At 44.5% G+C, this 21,132-nt stretch overlaps 1 protein-coding gene across 1 annotated transcript; it reads left to right on the top strand.

The window, feature by feature from the left end:
* The first annotated feature begins 341 nt into the window (after positions 1-341).
* On the top strand, positions 342-20,192 carry LOC138979484 (uncharacterized). Its single transcript, XM_070352198.1, has 3 exons — positions 342-1,451; positions 15,039-15,190; positions 19,715-20,192. Exons 1-3 carry the CDS (start codon positions 342-344, stop codon positions 19,941-19,943), a joined length of 1,491 nt encoding a protein of 496 aa, XP_070208299.1. The 3' UTR covers positions 19,944-20,192.
* Positions 20,193-21,132: the final 940 nt, after the last annotated feature.

Raw genomic sequence — 21,132 nt, 5'->3', positions numbered from 1 at the left:
AGACACACGACATAATAATCTGTCATCATTTCACTGCTTTCAGACACACGACATAATAATCTGTCATCATTTCACTGCTTACAGACACGGCATAATAATGTGTCATCATTTTACTGCTTTCAGACACGACATAATAATCTGTCATCATTTCACTGCTTACAGACACGGCATAATAATCTGTCATCATATTACTGCTTTCAGACACGACATAATAATCTGTCATCATTTCACTGCTTACAGACACGGCATAATAATGTGTCATCAATTCACTGCTTTCAGACACGACATAATAATCTATCATCATTTCACTGGTTTCAGACACGGCATAATAATCTGTCATCATGTTACTGCTTTCAGACACGGCCACCACTCCGGGCCGTCCTAAGGTCTACAGGGAGCGGGAAAGTCTTCTCGGCCGCCTACTCGTTCTCCTCGTCTTCGTCTTCGTCGTCTGTTTGACGTCAGAACAGCCGCTGGTGATGACAACGATGTCTAGATTCCAACTGATCCAGAAACCAAAAGAACTGCAAGAAGCGCCTCTTTTACGAAACAACCCGCAGGGATTCAAATCGACGCTTGGAAGAACAGAGTTCGTTTCACCAGTCTTGTGGTCTGATCCCAAGTTCCCGAACAAGTCCGAGACAAACTACGCGCAAAATCTCCGTTTCGGGCACGTGAACTGGACGGACGGGAAACCCCTGATTGCCGGACGCATAGTGTATCAGCCGGACCGCAAGGCGGCCGAGGAGGTGGAGGAGTTTGTGTCCAGGGACAATTTACTGACCACGCCTTTCGACACGGACGGTTTGTCGCCTTACCTGACGACCACTCAGGAGGTGATAACCGAAACCAAGCGTCTCCACGACAAACTGTTCTCCGAGTTATTCCGAGGCAAGAAGTACGCAGTGGTCTTTGATCTGGCTTCGCACGAAAACAAAGGAGACGCCGCCATTACCATAGGGGAGCTGATTTTGCTGGAAAACATGGGTATCGAGATTCTCTTTTTCGTCAACGTCGGGGCCTGCAATGATAAGAACTTCCAGCACGCACTGAAACTGGCTCAGCAGCACAGCATGGACGAGGTGGTGGTGCTGATGCACGGGGGAGGCAACATCTTCGGCTACGCTAGCGCCGACTGGTGCCGAAACAAAGCGCTGAAGCTGTTCCCAGGCTACAAGACCGTGCTTTTCTCGCAGAGCATCTACATGTACGCAAACCAGAATCATTTCAACTTTGCCTGGAAGAACTACTGCTGTAACCCGAACCTGACACTCCTGATGCGAGACCGTCTGTCTCTGCACATCGCGCGGCGACTCTTTGCCAACGGTACCCACATCGTGCTCACTCCCGACATGGCCATTCAGTTAGGTCACCTGACCCGCTTCGCCCCGCCCTACTATGACGTCATCTGGCAACGCCGAGGAGACGGAGAGAACCCACTGCTTGGGAAGGTTGTAGTTGTACTGTGTGTGTGGGGGTGTGTGTGTGTGTGTGTGTGGGGGGGGGGGGGTTGTGTGTGTGTGTTTGTGGGGGTGGTGTGTGTGTTTGTGTTTGTGTGTGTGTGTGTGGGGGAGGGGGGGGGGGGCTTTGCGTTTTCTATTTACATCGTTGTTGTCCTGAAATATGTGAAAACCGTTCATTTCAGTACTGAACTGACGCTGTCGTCTGCTACATTTACGCAGGACAGTCAATCGAACCAGTCGACTTCAAAATGCTGCATGGTCTAGCTCGAAATCTGTCAGAAAAACACTTCTGCTTTAAACCGCAGGGAATTTGAGGGTCAAGCACCATTTGGTAATGTTGAGACCATAAGCTACATGTCATCAACACGGAGCCGGGATAAGAAGAATCTTCTCAAATCGAAGGAAGGTGCACAGCAGATATTGTGTGTTCTGTTTATGTTTTAGTATCGCTTAGGATAATGTTCTTTCGTCAAATGGGACTAGCAGACGAACTTTTGCACCCGTGTTCCAACGTTAATTACTGTATGAAGTTCAGTTTTCTGGGGAAAATAGTGTATGAAACCGCTTTATGTTGTTTAAATTGATGAGATGTGTGCATTTGGTTGCGTGTGATCTGTTTATAAAATGAAATATTGTTGAAAACTGACCGTCGGATTGCAGTCAGTGCCGTCGAAAAAACTGAGTGAAAAGAAGGGGAACTACTCTTGTCGCTAGACAAAGTATGAGTTACTTGCCTTGGAAATTTGCTTGTGATGAACGTCTGTGCACGGCAGATCTAGATTCAGAAAACAACCGAACTCATGGATTTTATATGGAGATTCATGTGTTCAGGCCTGTAGTTGTTAATTTAAATGCGGTATGTTTGTATTGTTTGCTCCAGAGATGTATACTTCGTACGTATAGAGCGTTCGGAACTTTTCAGTCGCAAAAGTAGTACCGAAACAGAACAGCTTCTCAACCCATTGCACTATCGAGGATTCAGGCTGTTGCTGGCTCGTTATTTGTTTGGTTGCTGGGTCATTATCGAAAAATAACTAGCTCTACAAGTTTACAGAGGTAAAGACGCAGAGGGGGGAATAAACACGTTTTATTCACAAAACACGGCTGAAAATGGCGACCAATTTGTTGCACAGCGACAGGTCACTTTCTTCAACCAAGGCCAGTACTTTCATACATAAATAAAGTAAAGTAAATGAGGCCTGAATAATAAAGTTATACTTATAGTATTCCTTTGTGTGTCTGAGTGATAAACTGTTTTAACCAACTATCTTCTGAAACGAATTGCACTCAGCAGACTTTTCTTCCGCAAAGAACTTTCGTGTCACACGGTCTACAAAGAGATAGATCGCATTCTCGCAAAAAATCATTGACAACATAGACCAGTCATTTTTAGCATAGACATAGGGAAGGGCTACTTTTATAGTGTGTTTTAAGAAAGAAAAACATTATAGTATCGGCAGAACACGACCAAATGAGTTTCCTGTCACAGAGTTATGGGCGTGAGATTGTTTAGACTTTTTTCTCACACTGCAGATCATATTTCAAAAACTACTGAGTGGATCTTTATGAAATTTGATACGGATATTTTTGAGGGGATTTTCTCATGGAGGGTTTCTCCGTTTATTGATAGGACAGTTTGATGACGTCATATTTTCCTGTTTGCCAAAAAGTTGAGGCAGCACTTTCACAGTTACAGTTTTTCATCAATTTGATCTAAATTCTTAGGCCGGATTATGGGATTGCATTTCAGCTTGGTACCTTACATTTTTGTTATTGAAATGTTCGTTCAAAATATGTCATTTTTTTAATTTTGTAAAAACGAATATTTGAAACAGAAAAGTCATATTGGTGTATTCCCTATTGCGTCCTGTATCTAAAACTATATAGTTTTGTTGTATTGTATTGAAAATTATGCTTAAAAATTAAGAAAACTGATAAATAACCACTTTCTTTATTTATGGAAAAAGACACTTAAAATCAACTTCCTTATCATTTTCTGATTCCAAAAATATATAGTTTCATGGTGTTTGACGTTGAAAATATGCTCAACATTTCAATCAATTTAATTGAAAAATGAGGGTGTGACAGTGCCGCCTCAACTTTTACAAAAAGCCGGATATGACGTCATCAAAGGTTGTTATCGAAAAAATGAAAAAAAAGTCCGGGGATATCATACCCAGGAACTCTCATGTCAAATTTCATAAAGATCGGTCCAGTAGTTTAGTCTGAATCGCTCCACACACACACAGACAGACAGACAGACAGACAGACAGAGACACACACACACACACACACACACATACACCACGACCCTCGTCTCGATTCCCCCCTCTACGTTAAAACATTTAGTCAAAACTTGACTAAATGTAATAAGTGAAAGCTGCATGCTCGGATGAAAATAATAAACAACAAGTCGCGTAAGGCGAAAATACAACATTTAGTCAAGTAGCTGTCGAACTCACAGAATGAAACTGAACGTAATGCAACGCAGCAAGACCGTATACTCGTAGCATCGTCAGTCCACCGCTCATGGCAAAGGCAGTGAAATTGACAAGAAGAGCGGGGTAGTAGTTGCGCTGAGAAGGATAGCACGCTTTTCTGTACCTCTCTTCGTTTTAACTTTCTGAGCGTGTTTTTAATCCAAACATATCATATCTATATGTTTTTGGAATCAGGAACCGACAAGGAATAAGATGAAAGTGTTTTGAAATTGATTTCGAAAATTTAATTTTGATCATAATTTTTATATTTTTAATTTTCAGAGCTTGTTTTTAATCCAAATATAACATATTTATATGTTTTTGGAATCAGAAAATGATGGAGAATAAGTTGAACGTAAATTTGGATCGTTTTATAAAAAAAATATTTTTTTTACAATTTTCAGATGTTTAATGACCAAAGTCATTAATTAATTTTTAAGCCACCAAGCTGAAATGCAATACCGAAGTCCGGGCTTCGTCGGAGATTACTTGACCAAAATTTCAACCAATTTGGTTGAAAAATGAGAGCGTGACAGTGCCGCCTCAACTTTCACGAAAAGCCGGAAATGACGTCATCAAAGACATTTATCAAAAAAATGAAAAAACCGTCTGAGGATATCATACCCAGGAACTCTCATGTCAAATTTCATAAAGATCGGTCCAGTAGTTTAGTCTGAATCGCTCTACACACACACAGAGACAGACAGACAGACAGACACACACACACACACATACACCACGACCCTCGTCTCGATTCCCCCTCGATGTTAAAATATTTAGTCAAAACTTGACTAAATATAAAAAACAATCGGGCCATGAGGAGCGTCGAACCCACGCACCTATACGCCTTCCCACATATAAGCGACCTAAACAATTGAGCTATTGTGGGCTCGTCGAAGTCAAGCCTCTATTCGAGTATATACACCCCTGCACACATTGTGAGCGCCGCCGGACGATGTTTCAAATCCAGACATACGCGTTGACGGTACATATTCAATTTAAGTTGAAAACGTCTTTGACAACAACTGAAACGAATAAAAAATATGTTATCTGACTAGTGTACACGCCCATGCTTTGTAAAAGCTTCCATGCTTCGTGTATAAAGGTTTTAGGTCTCACTTAGCACATGTCTTCGACGTCAAGTGTTAGGTTGAAACGCGCGTCCTCATGCGAAATCTTTAGCACGCGCTTTACAGGGAATTTTTTTTCTGGCCGGGTGCCAAAAGCGTGTAAAGCTAATATCTTCCGTTTGCCTACCGTTAGGAACGTAATTATTTGCGCAAACCCTTGGCCCCACAATTCCAAGCTACTCGCCATATTTGAGCTCAAGTGACCCCAGAGTACTAGAGATACAGTCCCCATTCTTCAACCAACACACAAACAACCACAGAGAGCGAAACCTAAGTAGCCGGGCTATAAATAGCCGGCGGCTAAAAAAATAAACACATTGTATCGTATTTCACCCTTTCAGTCCGTATTGGGGGGAAAATAAGGAGTTCAGGCACTCACAAATACACTCGCGCAGACACTCACTCACACACACACACACACACACACACACACACACGCATGCACACACATACAAACACACATACAAACACACATGCACACACTTCAACACACACACAAACAAACACACGCACAGACAGACACATACACACACGCACACACACACATGCACACTTACACAAACACATGCACACAGACACGCACATACAGACACACACACACACGCATACACATACGCTCACAAACCCATAAACACACCATAACACACTCGCACACACAAACACACACCCCTCACACATACACCCTCTCGCACACACACACACACACACGCACACGCACGCACGCACGTATACACACACACACACACACACACACACACACACACACACACACACACACACACACACTACGGAGAACTTGCCCGAGACGTTCTATTCCTTTTTATATTTCCTACCAATCTTCGCCATGTCTTTCGACATGTCACAAAAACCACTACTCTTGCTCTGTTTGGCCTAACTAAGCCTTGGATAAAGCGTGTTATCAATCCGATCTTTGTCAAGGGCGTCATACACAGTTGTGGACAAACAACAAAAGCTCAACAGTAGTAAAGGCCAGCTACACGTTGCGCGCGTGAAAGGAAAACAGGCCAAGTATTCGTCAAAATCCCTATCGCAGCATCAATAATATGCAGTGCGTCGTCTGTGCCGCTGAAACTGCGCAGGTATAATCTGCCCTTAACAAAGAAAGCCTGTTTCCATACTGTTCAAAAAAAGAAACGCATAGTTGCTACTTGCCAAATTTGTTTTATTTTTCGAAAAAATTAACAGAAAATCCAATATTTAGATTATTTGTTTGAAATTTGGTATGGACACAGTTGAATGCACACACAGTTCATTTGCATCTTCAAATCAATCAGTCAATCAATACGATTGGGTGCCGAGGCTGTCAAGTCAGTAGGGGGTGTGACTCCCTTTAGCAGCAACAACTGCCCGGCACCTTCTGGGCATGGACTGGATCAGATGCCGGATATCTTGCTGTGGGATGGTGTCCCACTCCTCCTGAAGTGCCTGCAATAGATCGCGGTGATTTGCCGGCGCTTCTTCTCGCCTGCGCACACGTCTGTCCAATTCATCCCAGAGGTGTTCTATCGGGTTCATGTCTGGTGACATGGATGGCCAGGGAAGCACCTGGACATGGTGGTCGGTGAGGAACTGGGTGGTGAGTCGTGCTGTGTGCGGGCGAGCGTTGTCCTGCTGGAATATGGCATCCTGGTCAGCCAGAAGAGGAAGGGCGTGTGGGCGCAGAATTTCCTCCACGTATCGCTGGGCAGTTATGCGCCCTTGGACGTGCACCAGGATGCTCCTTCCAGCGGTATTGATCGCCCCCCACACCATGACGCCTCCACCACCATGAACGGGTGCCTCATCCACACAGTTGGGCGCGTAACGTTCGTTTACTCTCCGGTAGACCCTCCTTCGACCATCATGTCGCTGGAGCAGGAAGTAGGACTCGTCGCTGAACCACACGTGTCTCCAGTGATTCCGGACGGTCCAGCGAAGGTGCTGGTTGCCCCACTGCACTCGGTTCTGGCGATGGCGGCGGGTGAGGACAGCTCCTCTGTGAGGTCTGCGAGCTCTCAAACCAGCTTCATGCAGGCGGTTCCGCACAGTCTGGTCCGATAATCGGTGTGGCCCGGGGACAGCCTGGACAGAAGATGAGGCCGACAGGAAACGATTCCGGAGGTGGCGGAGCCGTATCAATCAATCAATCAATCAATGACGCTTATATCGCGCATATTCCGTGGGTACAGTTCTAGGCGCTCTGCAGTGATGCCGTGTGAGATGAAATTTTATACGGCCAGTAGATTGCAGCCATTTCGGCGCATATTTACCTTTCACGGCCTATTATTCCAAGTCACACGGGTATAGGTAGACAATTATTAACTGTGCCTAAGCAATTTTGCCAGGAAAGACCCTTTTGTCAATCGTGGGGTCTTTAACGTGCACACCCAATGTAGTGTACACGGGGGGAGGGTTCGGACACCGAAGAGAGTCTGCACACAAAGTTGACTCTGAAATAAATTTCCGCCGAACCTGGGATCAAACTCACCCTGACAGCGGCCAACTGAATACAAATCCAGCGCGCTACCAACTGAGCTATATCCCCGCCCCGTATGAAGCGGTCGTGAGCAGCAGTTGTCGCCCTTGGTCTTCCCGCTCGTGGCAAGTCAGCAACGGAGCCAGTGGCTTGAAACCTGACCCACAGTCTACTGATGGTGCTCTGGGACACGTGGAAGTGCCTGGCGATTGCACTTTGACTTTGGCCTGCTTGTAAACGACCCAATGCAATTTGGCGGTCTTCTCTGCTCAATCGGGCCATCTTTCGTCGCTGAATTGTCGTCTGATTTCTTTGTGGCGAACAATCCGCTTTTATGGGTTTTGGAAGACATGGTGAGAGCTCAATATTCCCCGAGTTTCACGAGATTACACTGAAGCATGACGAGTGGTCATGCCAAATGAGCAATTTTGACATTGTAGCCACTGATAACGCATGCGTCACGTGCAGAGCTCACTTGTGGCAATGGACGAAAGGTCGACGACCAGATAAACATTTTCTGCAGTTTGGTGGATATCCTTGTAGCCATATAACTAAATTATCCAAATATTACAAGCTATGCGTTTCTTTTTTTGAACAGTATATATGCGCGAAGCGACAGCACGTCGCCGACGGTTCGGCGTCAAGATTTCGTTCGCTCCCTGAGCTGCCGCGCGATATTCGCGTCCAAAGTATTCCCAAATATTCGAGGACCCCCCACAACCAGGTTTATAGTCTATTTTGACTTTTTTTTTTCGACAGGTACATGTATTCCCTGAGATGCACATAGTCCAGCAAGAATTTCTTCAAATGTTGTCAAAGGCACCGTGTTCATTCCGTTTTTTGAGCATTTTGTGGAAACAAAAGAGTGTTTTTTTCTTACATTTCTCGTCTTTTCAATTTTCTAAGAAATATAAGTAGCTTCAAATATAGTTTCTCTTAATTACGGTATGGTTGTGTGAGTTTGTGACCGATTTATAAGAAGAAATCAACCCAGAAAGAACAAAAATCCGCCTGCCCCGCCGCTTTTAATGGAAACACTGCGAAATTCGCTTTTGCGGCATCGCGTGTTTGTCGCCGTCGTGCCGCCGCCGCCGCCGCCGCGTCGCTATATGGAAACATAGCTTAACGTATAAGGGTGTAAGCAATCCGATCTTTATCAAGGGCATCACACAAAGTTAAGCCTCGGTCATACAGGCGACTCAGTCGTTGCGATTCAGTCTTTGGCCGATCGCACATCACATTGTAGGCCATTGACCCGTCACATGATGAACGATAGACGAACGACTGGCGAACGATAACTCCACGCGAGCGGGGCGGAAGTGACGTGTCATAGTGAACACGGCAAACGCGCTTTGCGAGAGCACACGCTAAATGTTCGAACGTCGCTCTACCTTTCTGAAAAATTCCTTTCAGCATTACGCCTTTGCAAGAAATAAAGTTTCCAGACAGCTGCAAATAATGTTTTCCGACCGCTGTACACGCCTAAAACGTCTCCTTTATATCTGAGTAAAAAACTGTTCTTCCAAAAAGTTTTGAATCGACGAAGAGACGCTGTACGCCACTGTCCGCAATTATTTTACGTCACGGCGTCACGGCGTCAAGGCCGCAGCAACGCAAGGCCGCAGCAACGCGTTCTGTTGGCTCTGTTGGCTCTGCCCCTGCGATTGACCGACGACTGGATCGCAGGAATAGAACATGTTCTAAACCTCAAAGCTACGAGGGAATCGCATGAGACTGAGTCGCAGACTTGTCGTAGCTGTTTTCTACGACTGAGTCGGCTGTGTGACAGGGTAAATCGCGCGACTCAGTGGCATGTGTGACAGCCCTCTTAGATGCGGACGAACAACAAAAGCTCATCAGTCGTCAAGGAGCGGCCCCGGCTCGGATGCCATTTTGTCTGTCACATGATACTCTGCCACACCTTCATTCCCGCCTCTCCCTCCCCCTCCCGGTACACACACACACACAAACACACATACACACACACACACCCACACATACATACACACACCCACGCACACACACACACACACACCACACACATACACAAACACACACACAGACACACCAAAACGTACACACGCAGAGACACATACGCTCACGTATTCACGCACGCACACACACACACACACACACACACACACACACACACACACTGACACACGCACACACACACACATACAAGCACACACAGACACACAAAACGTACACACACACACAGACACACTTACGTACGCTCACTTATTCACGCACGCACACACACAAACACACTAACACACACACACACATATATACACACACACACACACACACACACACACACACACACACACACACAAACACACAAGCAAACACAGAAGCGAGACGAGGGTGGTGGTGTACGTATGTTTGTGTGTGTGTGCGTGTAGAGCGCGATTCCCAGAAAACTACTGGACCTTGAAACCTTACATGAGAGTTCCTGTAAATAGTATCCCAAGATGATTTTTTTTCATTCTTCGATAAATGTTTTTGATGACGTCATATCCGGCTTTTTGTGAAAGTTGAGGCGGTACTGTCAAACGCTCATTTTTTGCTCAATGTGATTGGACATTTGGTTAAGCAATCTTCGACGAAACCCGGACTGTAGGCTGGCATTTGAGCTTGGAAGCTAAACAATTAATTCACGAGTTTGGTCTTTAGAAATCTGAAAAATCGAAATAAAATTAAAGTTTTGGTAATCGAGCTTAAAGGTCCTTGTCTACATTTTTATACCGAAATCGCCATTTGACCATTAAAATGCTGAGTCTATTATCTACAAATATCAACAATACACCCCCTTTCAATCAGGAGAGACGAAGCCAGTGTAGCCGTTTGAAAATTCATTGTAGTATTCCAGCGTAGTACTCATAGTAGGATATCCTTATTTGGAAAATGCCAAGCGCAAAACTCCTCTCAAATCCCGTGCATTTCGTGCGTTTAAAAAAAAGCGTGGACAGTTCTCCAGTGTCAAACTGTTGTTGCACTTGTTTGGGCGTGGCTATAAGCATAGTGACATGAATTTGATTGGTCAGTATGTTTAGGCAAAGCACATGTTCTCGGCAAACAGAAAACAAAATATTGGAAGCGTGAGTCACGCTACCCAAAAATAAAATCTTTTTTTACATATATTTTTTTTTCTATAACTTTTTTCCCCATGGTTCATTCATCATTTGACATAATTTTGTATCGAAATCTAACCATAAGATTATTGAAAAAAAGCAAAAATGTAGACGACCACCTTTAAAGGTGGTCGTCTACATTTTTGCTTTTTTTCAATAAACTTATGGTTAGATTTCGATAAAAAGTTAAGTCAGATGATGAATGAACCAAGGGGAAAAAAGTTATAGAAAAAAACAGATATGTAAAAAAAGTTTTTATTTTTGGGTAGTGTCTCAGATACTTCCAATATTTTGTTTTCTGTTTGCTGAGAACATGTGCTTTGTCTAAAAATACTGACAAATCAAATTCATGCCACAATGCTTATAGCCACGCCCAAACAAGAGCAGCAACAGTTTGACACTGGAGCGCTGTCCACGCTTTTTTTTAAACGCACGAAATGCACGGGATTTGAGAGGAGTTTTGCGCTTGGCATTTTCCAAATAAGGATATCCTACTATGAGTACTACGCTGGAGTACTACAATGAATTTTTAATTAAACGGCAACACTGGCTTCGTCTTTCCTGATCGAAAGGAGGTGTATTGTTGATATTTGTAGAGAATAGACTGCATTTTAATGGTCAAATGGCGATTTCGGTATAAAAAAAGTAGACAACATTGATTTCATCTTTTATTTTTTAATCATATCCTGATTCGAAAACGTAAAGATATGTTATGTTTGGATTAAAAACAAGCACAGAAAGTTAAAAAGAATACAGAAAAACGCGCTTTTTTTATTAAGCGCTGTACGCTACTGCGCTCTACTGGCTTGACACTTCTCGGTATCCGCGAAGCATTGTCTTCGTGAAATGTTGTGTGTTTCGTATTAATCTGTGAGTTTGACAGATTGACAAAATGTATTAATTTTGCTACAATGAACTTGTTCTTCTTCTTGTAATGATGATGATGATAATAATAATTAAGTAGATGTGCATTGCCAAGGCACTGCATACCCCCAGCGAAAGACCAATCATCCGTCTCTCTCTCTCTCTCTCTCTCTCTCTCTCTCTCTCTCTCTCTCTCTCTCTCTCTCTCTCTCTCTCTCTCTCTCTCTCTCTCTCTGTCTCTGTCTCTGTATCTTCTCTCTTTCTATCATTACCTCTTTCTCTCTCTCGCTATCTATCTCACGCACACACACACACATACACGCACACATACACGCACACAACCACACACACTCACACACGCAAACACACTTACACACACACTCACACACGCAAACACACTTACACCCACACGCACACATCCACACACACACAAACACACACACAAAACACACACACACACACACACACACACACACACACACACACACTTACGCACACAGACCCAAACAGGTGCCAACACAACAGCGCACTCTCTTCCTCTCTCCTTATGTTGAAAAGGAAAAAAAGGCTGAGAGAGAGAGAGAGAGGGAGAGGGAGAAAGAAAGAGAGAGAGAGAGAGAGAGAGAGAGAGAGAGAGAGAGAGAGAGGGATAGGGAGAAAGAGAGAGAGAGAGAGAGAGAGAGAGAGAGAGAGAGAGAGAGAGAGAGAGAGAGAGAGAGAGAGAGAGAGAGAGAGAGAATATGAGAGAGAATGAGAGAGTGAGACAGACAGACAGACCGAAAGACAGCCACAAACAGACAGAGAGAGAGACACACACACATACGTGTTCTGTTTATGTTTTAGTATCGCTTATGATAATGTTCTTTCGCCAAATGGGACTAGCAGACGAACTTTTGCACCCGTGTTCCAACGTTAATTACTGTATGAAGTTTAGTTTTCTGGGGGAAATAGTGTATGAAACCGCTTTATGTTGTTTAAATTGATGAGATGTGTGCATTTGGTTGCGTGTGATCTGTTTATAAAATGAAATATTGTTGAAAACTGACCGTCGGATCGCAGTCAGTGTTGTCGAAGAAACTGCGTTAAAAGAAGGGGAACTACTCTTGTCGCTAGAGTATGAGTTACTTGCCTTGGGAATTTGCTTGTGATGAACGGTTTGTGCACGGCAGATTTTGAAGCAAAGCGGCCTTGGGTGGCGTTTGCTGAAAAAATGGGGGCGCCAATTTTACCCACCGTATTTTTGTTAGTATGGTCCCAATTTTTGGTGAACTTCCATCTCCAACTGTAGCCCATAATCGGGCACAACGAATCCTTCTTTATCATGTATTATCGGTGTGAACATTTCTCAAGTCGATTACAGTATAGCGTTCGTGGGATACCTCCAGCTTCGCTGGGATAATTGTCAGTAAGTACTGGTGTCACATGACTGATGTGAACCAGTTGATTGGCTAATGGCGATGCGCTAAAACTGTTAGCGCACTCTTGGAGTGCGCTTACTTTTCCACAGAGCGTATTCTTCCGCCCTTTGCCTATGCGAGACTGTACTCTCATCCTCAGAATTAATTAATGACATGTAGCTTATATTCGGCTCCACAATACCAAAATACCATAAATTTCCTGCTTCTCAATTAAAGCAGAAGTGGTTTTTTTCTGACAGATTGCATGTGCCTGTGCCACAGTTGCCACTGATCTAAAAATAGAACCCGCTGTGTCTAATTTTTCAGTTTCGACTTGAGAAGATTCTTCTCATAATTATGCCGTAGCTTATTATCCACATTACCAAATGACGAGTTAGTATACAATTCCCAGCAGCTAACAGGAAACACAAGTGTTATTCCGATAACGTACCAGCTAGATCAGCATTTGGAATATATACGTAGCAGACCACACTGAAATACGACTGCATCAGTTCAGTAAATACCGGCACGGTTGGCCTAGTGGTAAGGCGTCCGCCCCGTGATCGGGAGGTCGTGGGTTCGAACCCCGGCCGGGTCATACCCAAGACTTTAAAATTGGCAATCTAGTGGCTGCTCCGCCTGGCGTCTGGCATTATGGGGTTAATGCTAGGACTGGTTGGTCCGGTGTCAGAATAATGTGACTGGGTGAGACATGAAGTCTGTGCTGCGACTTCTGTCTTGTGTGTGGCGCACGTTATATGTCAAAGCAGCACCGCCCTGATATGGCCCTTCGTGGTCGGCTGGGCGTTAACCAAACAAATAAACAAATAAACACAGTTCAGTAAATGAATGGTTTCAAGGCAAGAACAATCGGAATCGAAAACGTGTAGGGTTTAGAACGTCCGTACCATATACGTATAAGATTTATTACCAGCCTGCCTCATACGTGCAGACTCAGTGCAACGTGACGAGCAATTTTTGTTTTTGGAATGCTGCAGTGGTTCGATTGCCCTAGCCTAGCAGACGACATAAACCCCGCTCAGCAAACTAACATGTTGGGCAAATGTGAACGAAAAAACGATGGGGATACAATACGTGTAGGGTTCAGAGCATTCTTACCGTTCATATTTAGTACCAAACTCCCCGATGAGTGAAGATACCACACAAGAAACATCCCACATTTATTTTGAAAATGTGCTAACCGTCGACCTTGGGGGAGTCACTCTGCACAGTCAATCCGTCGAAGCTCGATGAAGGTTTCGAATCGCAAATAACTAAGAACACAGTCCTTTCTCTGAGTTCAAATGAGGTCTCTCTGAAAGATCATCACTGTTTAGCGTAACGCTACACTGGAATTTACCAACAGAAATTAAAACAAGAGTTTGCGTGTGATGAAAGCACGACACACTTGAGATAGCCCAACACAAAAGTAGATCTTCTACGACCTGATCACACAGTTATGCCTATTCAAATGCGCGTAGCAAAATGTGCGTGTTGTATCTTCTTTTTTCTCTGGCGGTACCAAAAATATCGTTATTGAAACAATCTCAGTGCACAAAGGGATTTATAGAGCAAATCTCGAAAATAATTATTGAACTCAGCGCTATGCGCTTCGTTCAATAATGAATTTTCTCGATTTGCTCTATAAATCCCTTAGTGCACTGGGATGTCTCAATAACTTAAATAATAATAATAATAATAATAATAATAACGATAATTGTCAGTTAGTACTGGTGTCACATGACTAATTAAAACAGTTGATTGGCTAATGGTAATGCGCTTAAAACTGTTAGCGCACTCTTGGAGTGCGATAACACTCCCCGAGAGCGTATTCATGCGCCTGTGCCCCTTCTTTTGATTTGAGAAGATTCTTCTCATCCTCCATGTTGTAATGACATGTAGCTTATCGTCTCCGGATCAACCAAAGACGTCTGCGCCAAAACATCCCCATAGTGATCCTCCTCCTCCTCCTCCTCCTCCTCCCTCCTCCTCCTCATCATCATCATCATCATCATCATCATTATTATCATTAACATTATCATCACCTCCATCACTATCATCGTTATAACTAAGTATCATTCCATCCTCCAGGTGCCGAAGCTACCAGGCAACGTGACCATGTGGAAGTGGGACTGGCTGGGGATGTCGTCTCTTAAGGCTGAAGGGACGGTTAAGCGAGCCATGCACATCATGCACAACGGTCTGGCCATCCTGCAGCAAGGCCGAGTGCTGGTCACTGACAGGTACAGCCAAAATACACTAGGGCCGACAAGGCACAATAAAGTTAAGGATGTCCCCCCCCCCCCCCGGGGTATTTTGATATATTTATTATACACTGGGCACAAAAAGGATTTATGTCCAGGGTTATGGCTCGCATGTTCTGCGCCAGTCACACATTCACGACGCACGGCCCGCGCATTGAAAATGAATTAAGTGCAAAACAAGACGAGTGCGTCGTTGTGCGCCCAACTTTTGTCGCGGTTTGGTCACACATATTTTTTTTTTTCATTTTTTTTTTACATTGTTAGGACAATAAGGAATCTTACGTCTGACGTGTTATGTGTATCTCAGACTGCAAAGTGCTTGACGTTCTCAATATGTTTGATCTGTGTCAGTCTGTTTCAGAGCCCACCCATGTACGTGGTCACATTGTTGATTGGGTTGTTTTCAGGGAAGAAGATGGTCTGGTTAAGTCGACGTCTGTTGAACCGTCCCTTTCGTCCGATCACTATTGTGTCACGTGCACTCTTGACTTCGCAAAACCCCTCTCCCCTAGAGTGTACAGGGAAGTTCGTAGACTGGCGTCTATGGACGTCGAGGCCTTTAAGGCCGACTTTCCCTCACTGCCGTCCGCCGAACAGCTCTTTCGTGTTTTGCGTGCCATTCTGGACACACACGCCCCTTCCACCCGTCGTTTGGTCTCTAATCGTCCCCCCTCCCCGTGGTATAGCGGTGTGGGACCTGAACTACAAGACGCCAAGCGGGAGAGGGGGAGGGCGGAGCGTCAGTGGCGCGCCACAGGTCTAACCGTGCACCGGCAAGTATTTCAGGCGGCCAGAAACCGGGTCATCGCCATCGTCGACCATGCCAAGTCTGCATTCTTCTCATCCAAAATACTCGCATGCACCTCAGTCAAACAGCTGTTCAGTGTCACCAATGACATCTTAGGCAAGGTGACTTGTTCCCCTCTTCCCACTATGTTCTCTGTACATGAGCTTCCCCAGAAGTTCGCTGACTTTTTCACTGCGAAGATCGCGCTTATTCGCGAGAAGCTTGATTCTGCTGTTGTCCCGCCTTCACCGGTTGCCGATAGGATGTATTGTGGTCCAGCTCTGCAGCGCTTTGAGCCTGTCACCAGCGAGTTTGTAAAAAAGGTGTGTTTAGGCGCTAGTCCGAAAACGTGCGAGCTGGACCCCATTCCGTCCTCTCTGCTGTGTGATTGTATTGATGACCTTCTTCCATACCTCACTCACGTCATCAACGACTCTCTGACTTCCGGCTCATTCCCAGATGAATTCAAACCTGCAATAGTTAGGCCCCTCATCAAAAAACCTTCACTTGACAAGAATTCCTTGAAAAACTTTAGGCCCGTTTCGAACTTGTCATTCCTTTCAAAAATCACTGAAAAAATTGTCCTTTCACAACTTCTCACTCACCTAGAGCAAAACCACCTTCTCAACACCCATCAGTCTGCATACAGGAAAAACCATAGCACTGAGACAGCACTTCTGAAGATTGTAAACGACATCCTTCTTGGCTTTGACGAAAATCAGGTCTCCATTCTAACACTACTGGACTTGTCTAGCGCATTTGATACGATAGACCACGAAATTCTGCTCCACAGGCTTCAGCACTCCTTTGGTGTTCATGATCTGGCCCTTTCCTGGGTTCGATCGTACCTTACTAACCGGACGCAGACCGTTTGTGTCAACGGCATCAAATCTCAACCTTCAGTTCTCCAGTACGGTGTCCCGCAAGGGTCCGTGCTTGGCCCCATACTTTTCGTTCTATATGCCTCCCCTGTGTCCGATGTTATCAGTCGCCATGCGTTGTCGCACGAGAGTTTCGCTGATGATACACAGCTTCATCAGTCCGCCCCTCTTGCTGAAGTTGACGATCTGGTATCTCGGACACAGGATTGCATTGCGGACCTCAGTGATTGGATGTCTTTAAACAAACTCCAGTTAAATAGTGACAAAACCGAAGTTATGCTGGCCTGTCCCAAGAAATTTCTCAATCACCCTTCTCTTCCTGCCTCTCTCACTGTCAACGAACAACCTATCTCTTTCTCTCCGTCTGTCCGCAGCCTTGGCGTCACTCTCGATCCAACTCTCTCTTTCCAAAAACACATCTCTAACATCTGCAAGTCCGCCTATCTAGAGCTGCGCAAGATTAGTTCAGTCCGTCACTACCTCACCACTGATGCAACCAAAACGTTAGTGTGTTCTTTAGTCCTCTCAAAGATAGATTATTGCAATTCTCTTCTGGCCGGTCTCCCTAAGTACCTTTTAGATAGACTTCAAAGGATCCAAAATAACGCTGCCCGCCTGGTCTTCAAATCTTCCAAGTATGAACACGCCACACCCCTTCTTCACTCTCTACACTGGCTGCCTATCACTAAAAGGATCGAATACAAACTCTCCTCTCTTTCTTTTGCCGTCGTTTCTGGTTCTGCCCCAGAATACTTGTCAGAACTCTTCAATCTCTACACCCCCTCCCGTCAGCTTCGCTCCGCCGCCGACACTCGACTCTTCCGACTCCCCACAGTGCAAACAAAGACATGTGGCGAGAGGTCCTTCGCCTATCAAGCCCCTGTGACCTGGAATAGATTACCTCTGCCTCTCAGACACACAGATTCTCTCACTACATTCAAGACAAATCTCAAAACACACCTCTTTCAGCGCAAGTGATTTTTTTTCCCTCCAGCATCTCCCCACCCACCCCATCCCGCCCCACCTCACCCCCTACCTAGTGCCTAAAATAACGTGTATATATATTTTCTGCGCTTTGTGTCAGCACTGTTTGTGTGTGTGTAAATAGTACTGTTGACACGTTTTTATATAGAAGCCTACTGTGGTTCTTGTGCTTAGGCTGTGTATTGGACTGTCACTGTATGCCTGCATTATTAGTTGTCAGTAATTATTACATGTGCTGATTGTTCTCTTTGCCTGCGCGCGTATAGTATGTTGGTTATGTTTGGTCATAGTATGTTTGCTTATGTTTGGTCGTTATCTTTGCCTGTGCGTGTATTGTATGTTTGGTCGTTTTCTTTGCCTGTGCATGTATAGTTTGTTGGTTATGTTTGGTCGGTTTCTTTGCCTGTGCGTGTATAGTATGCTTGGTCGATGTATGTATTGTAAAGCGCTAAGAGTAGACATTTTTCTAGAATAGCGCTATAAAAGTTTGCATTATTATTATTATTATTATAATCAGTATTGGAAATAAATATTGACTGAAACAATGGAAGATATTCTAAGCTAAGTTCCTTATTTGTACCATAAGTGTTTATTTGTCGGTCCGATTTAAAGACCTTTGGGTTCAAAGTACCGTGATATACATTTCTTGTTTTGTCTTAAATTAAACGGTCCAATAACTTAGAATTTTTGTTTCTTGATTCAGACTGCACGGCCATACACTGTCCTTTGTACTCAAAGCACGGACAGCAGAGAATCTAATGTCTTACTTGTATACTTATGTCAAGATTTCACGGTCATATCGTGTCTGTTGTTTGTATGGCATGGACAACAAAGAATTTGATTTCTTACGTGTAGTGTCTCCTTGCAGGCTACACGGTCACATCCTGTCCTTTGTATTCATTGCATGGACAACAACGTATCTTATTTCTTACGTGCAATGTCTCCTTTGAGGCTACACGGCCACATCCTGTCCTTTGTAAACATTGTATAGACAACACAGTATCTTATTTCTTACGTGTAATGTCTCCTTTGAGGCTACACGGTCACAACCCGTCCTTTGTAAACATTGTATGGACAACACAGTATCTTATTTATAACGCTTAACGTGTAGTGTCTCCTTGCAGGCTACACGGCCACATCCTGTCCTTTGTAAACATTGCATGGACAACAAAGAATCTTATTCCTTACGTGTAATGTCTCCTTTGAGGCTACACGGTCACAACCCGTCCTTTGTAAACATTGTATAGACAACACAGTATCTTATTTATAACGCTTAACGTGTAGTGTCTCCTTGCAGGCTACACGGCCACATCCTGTCCTTTGTAAACATTGTATAGACAACACAGTATCTTATTTCTAACGTGTAGTGTCTCCTTTCAGGCTACACGGCCACAACCCGTCCTTTGTAAACATTGTATGGACAACAAAGAATCGTATTTCTAACGTGTAGTGTCTCCTTTCAGGCTACACGGCCACAACCCGTCCTTTGTAAACATTGTATGGACAACAAAGTATCTTATTTCTAACGTGTAGTGTGTCCTTTCAGGCTACACGGCCACAACCCGTCCTTTGTAAACATTGTATGGACAACAAAGAATCTTATTTCTAACGTGTAGTGTGTCCTTTCAGGCTACACGGCCACAACCCGTCCTTTGTAAACATTGTATGGACAACAAAGAATCTTATTTCTAACGTGTAGTGTGTCCTTTCAGGCTACACAGTCACACCCTGTCTTTGTATTCATTGTATGTACAACAACGTATCTTATTTCTTACGTGTAGTGTGTCCTTTCGGGATTCATTGCATGGACAACAAAGAATCTTATTTCTAACGTGTAGTGTCTGCTTTCAGGCTACACGGTCACATCCTGTCCGTCCTGCTGGACATTCCGCACGTGCTACTGGACAACTGCCACCAGAAACTCTCCTCCTTTCACAACACGTGGACACGGGGTCTCAAGAACTGCCGCCTGGCGGACAACGCCGAGGACGCCGCTCGCTACGTCATGGAACTCTTGGATGAGTACGGGGACTCCCTGCCCCCGCGGCTGACTGCTGCTGACATCAAGGAAAAGCTGTAGGGCACTCCCACAATACTCCCTTTAAGCTGTTGTGGTGTGAAACTGTAGGAGGAGTGTGAAGACAGTATGGTGTGTGTAACGAACGCATAAGGAGGGGTGTCTCGACATAGGAACACAGTGCCGTTACGAGACTGTGTTTGAAAATCTGGCTTGTCTTCACACAATCAGGCACTCACAAATACACTCGCGCAGACACACACACACGCACACACACACACACACACACATACACACACACACACACACACACACACACGCATGCACACACATACGAACACACACGCACACACATAAACACACACACACACACACACACACACACACACACACACACACACACATTCAAACACACGCACACACATAAACACACACACACACACACACACACACACACACACACACACACACACACACACACACACACACACATTCAAACACACGCACAGACACATAATAAAGGAATAGTTATTTGTTTCATGTTACTTCACATTTTCTTTTAATTTATTACTTTTGCATTCGAATTAGGATGAAAGATGTGGAACCACAAACCATGAAAGTCGGGGTGCATAGCATTGGGTTCCCTCCCATAAAGCCCCGTTCCCTCTCACAAGAGGTTTGCAGAACGATTGAAGGTTTGTTGAGCACCAGTACCGCAATATGGAATGAATAATCTCCTGAACTAATTGTTCAATTCTGTGAAACGTTTTGTGTGGTTTTGTCTCGACAAAATAAGAAATCGATCTACTGTTAATACATTTTCTGAGGTCTTTTAACAAGGATTTTTATGAATTAAAAATACACTCAAATAAAAAAAAACGTTTCTAGAATCACATCTTACATTGTGTGCCACCTCTGCCCTTAACTGCGTCTACAAGTATGAAGATCCAAGTAACACACAGTAACACACTTTCAGTTTCAGTAATGTGATACAAGAGATGGACATCATGAACGAAGGGAGAAAACTCACGTTTGTGACCCTCCACCACGAAATGAGTCGCATGTCACCTCGCGCGGTTCTGCGCTAGGCCATCCCAGCCAGCAAGACATTAGCGGCCGATAATCGGCCGAACACCCTTCAAAAAGTCGGGCCGGTGACGTCAAAACATACGACGCGGGTGTTGGCCCGACTAACTTTTGCAAAGAGGCAACGATGCGGCCGATAGGCGGCCGAACACCTGCACTATGGCGG

Source organism: Littorina saxatilis, linkage group LG11, assembly GCF_037325665.1.
Source record: "Littorina saxatilis isolate snail1 linkage group LG11, US_GU_Lsax_2.0, whole genome shotgun sequence".
Lineage (NCBI taxonomy): Eukaryota > Metazoa > Mollusca > Gastropoda > Littorinimorpha > Littorinidae > Littorina > Littorina saxatilis.
The sequence above is the reverse complement of the archived record's forward strand: the minus strand, read 5'-3'. Positions and strand labels throughout refer to the sequence as shown.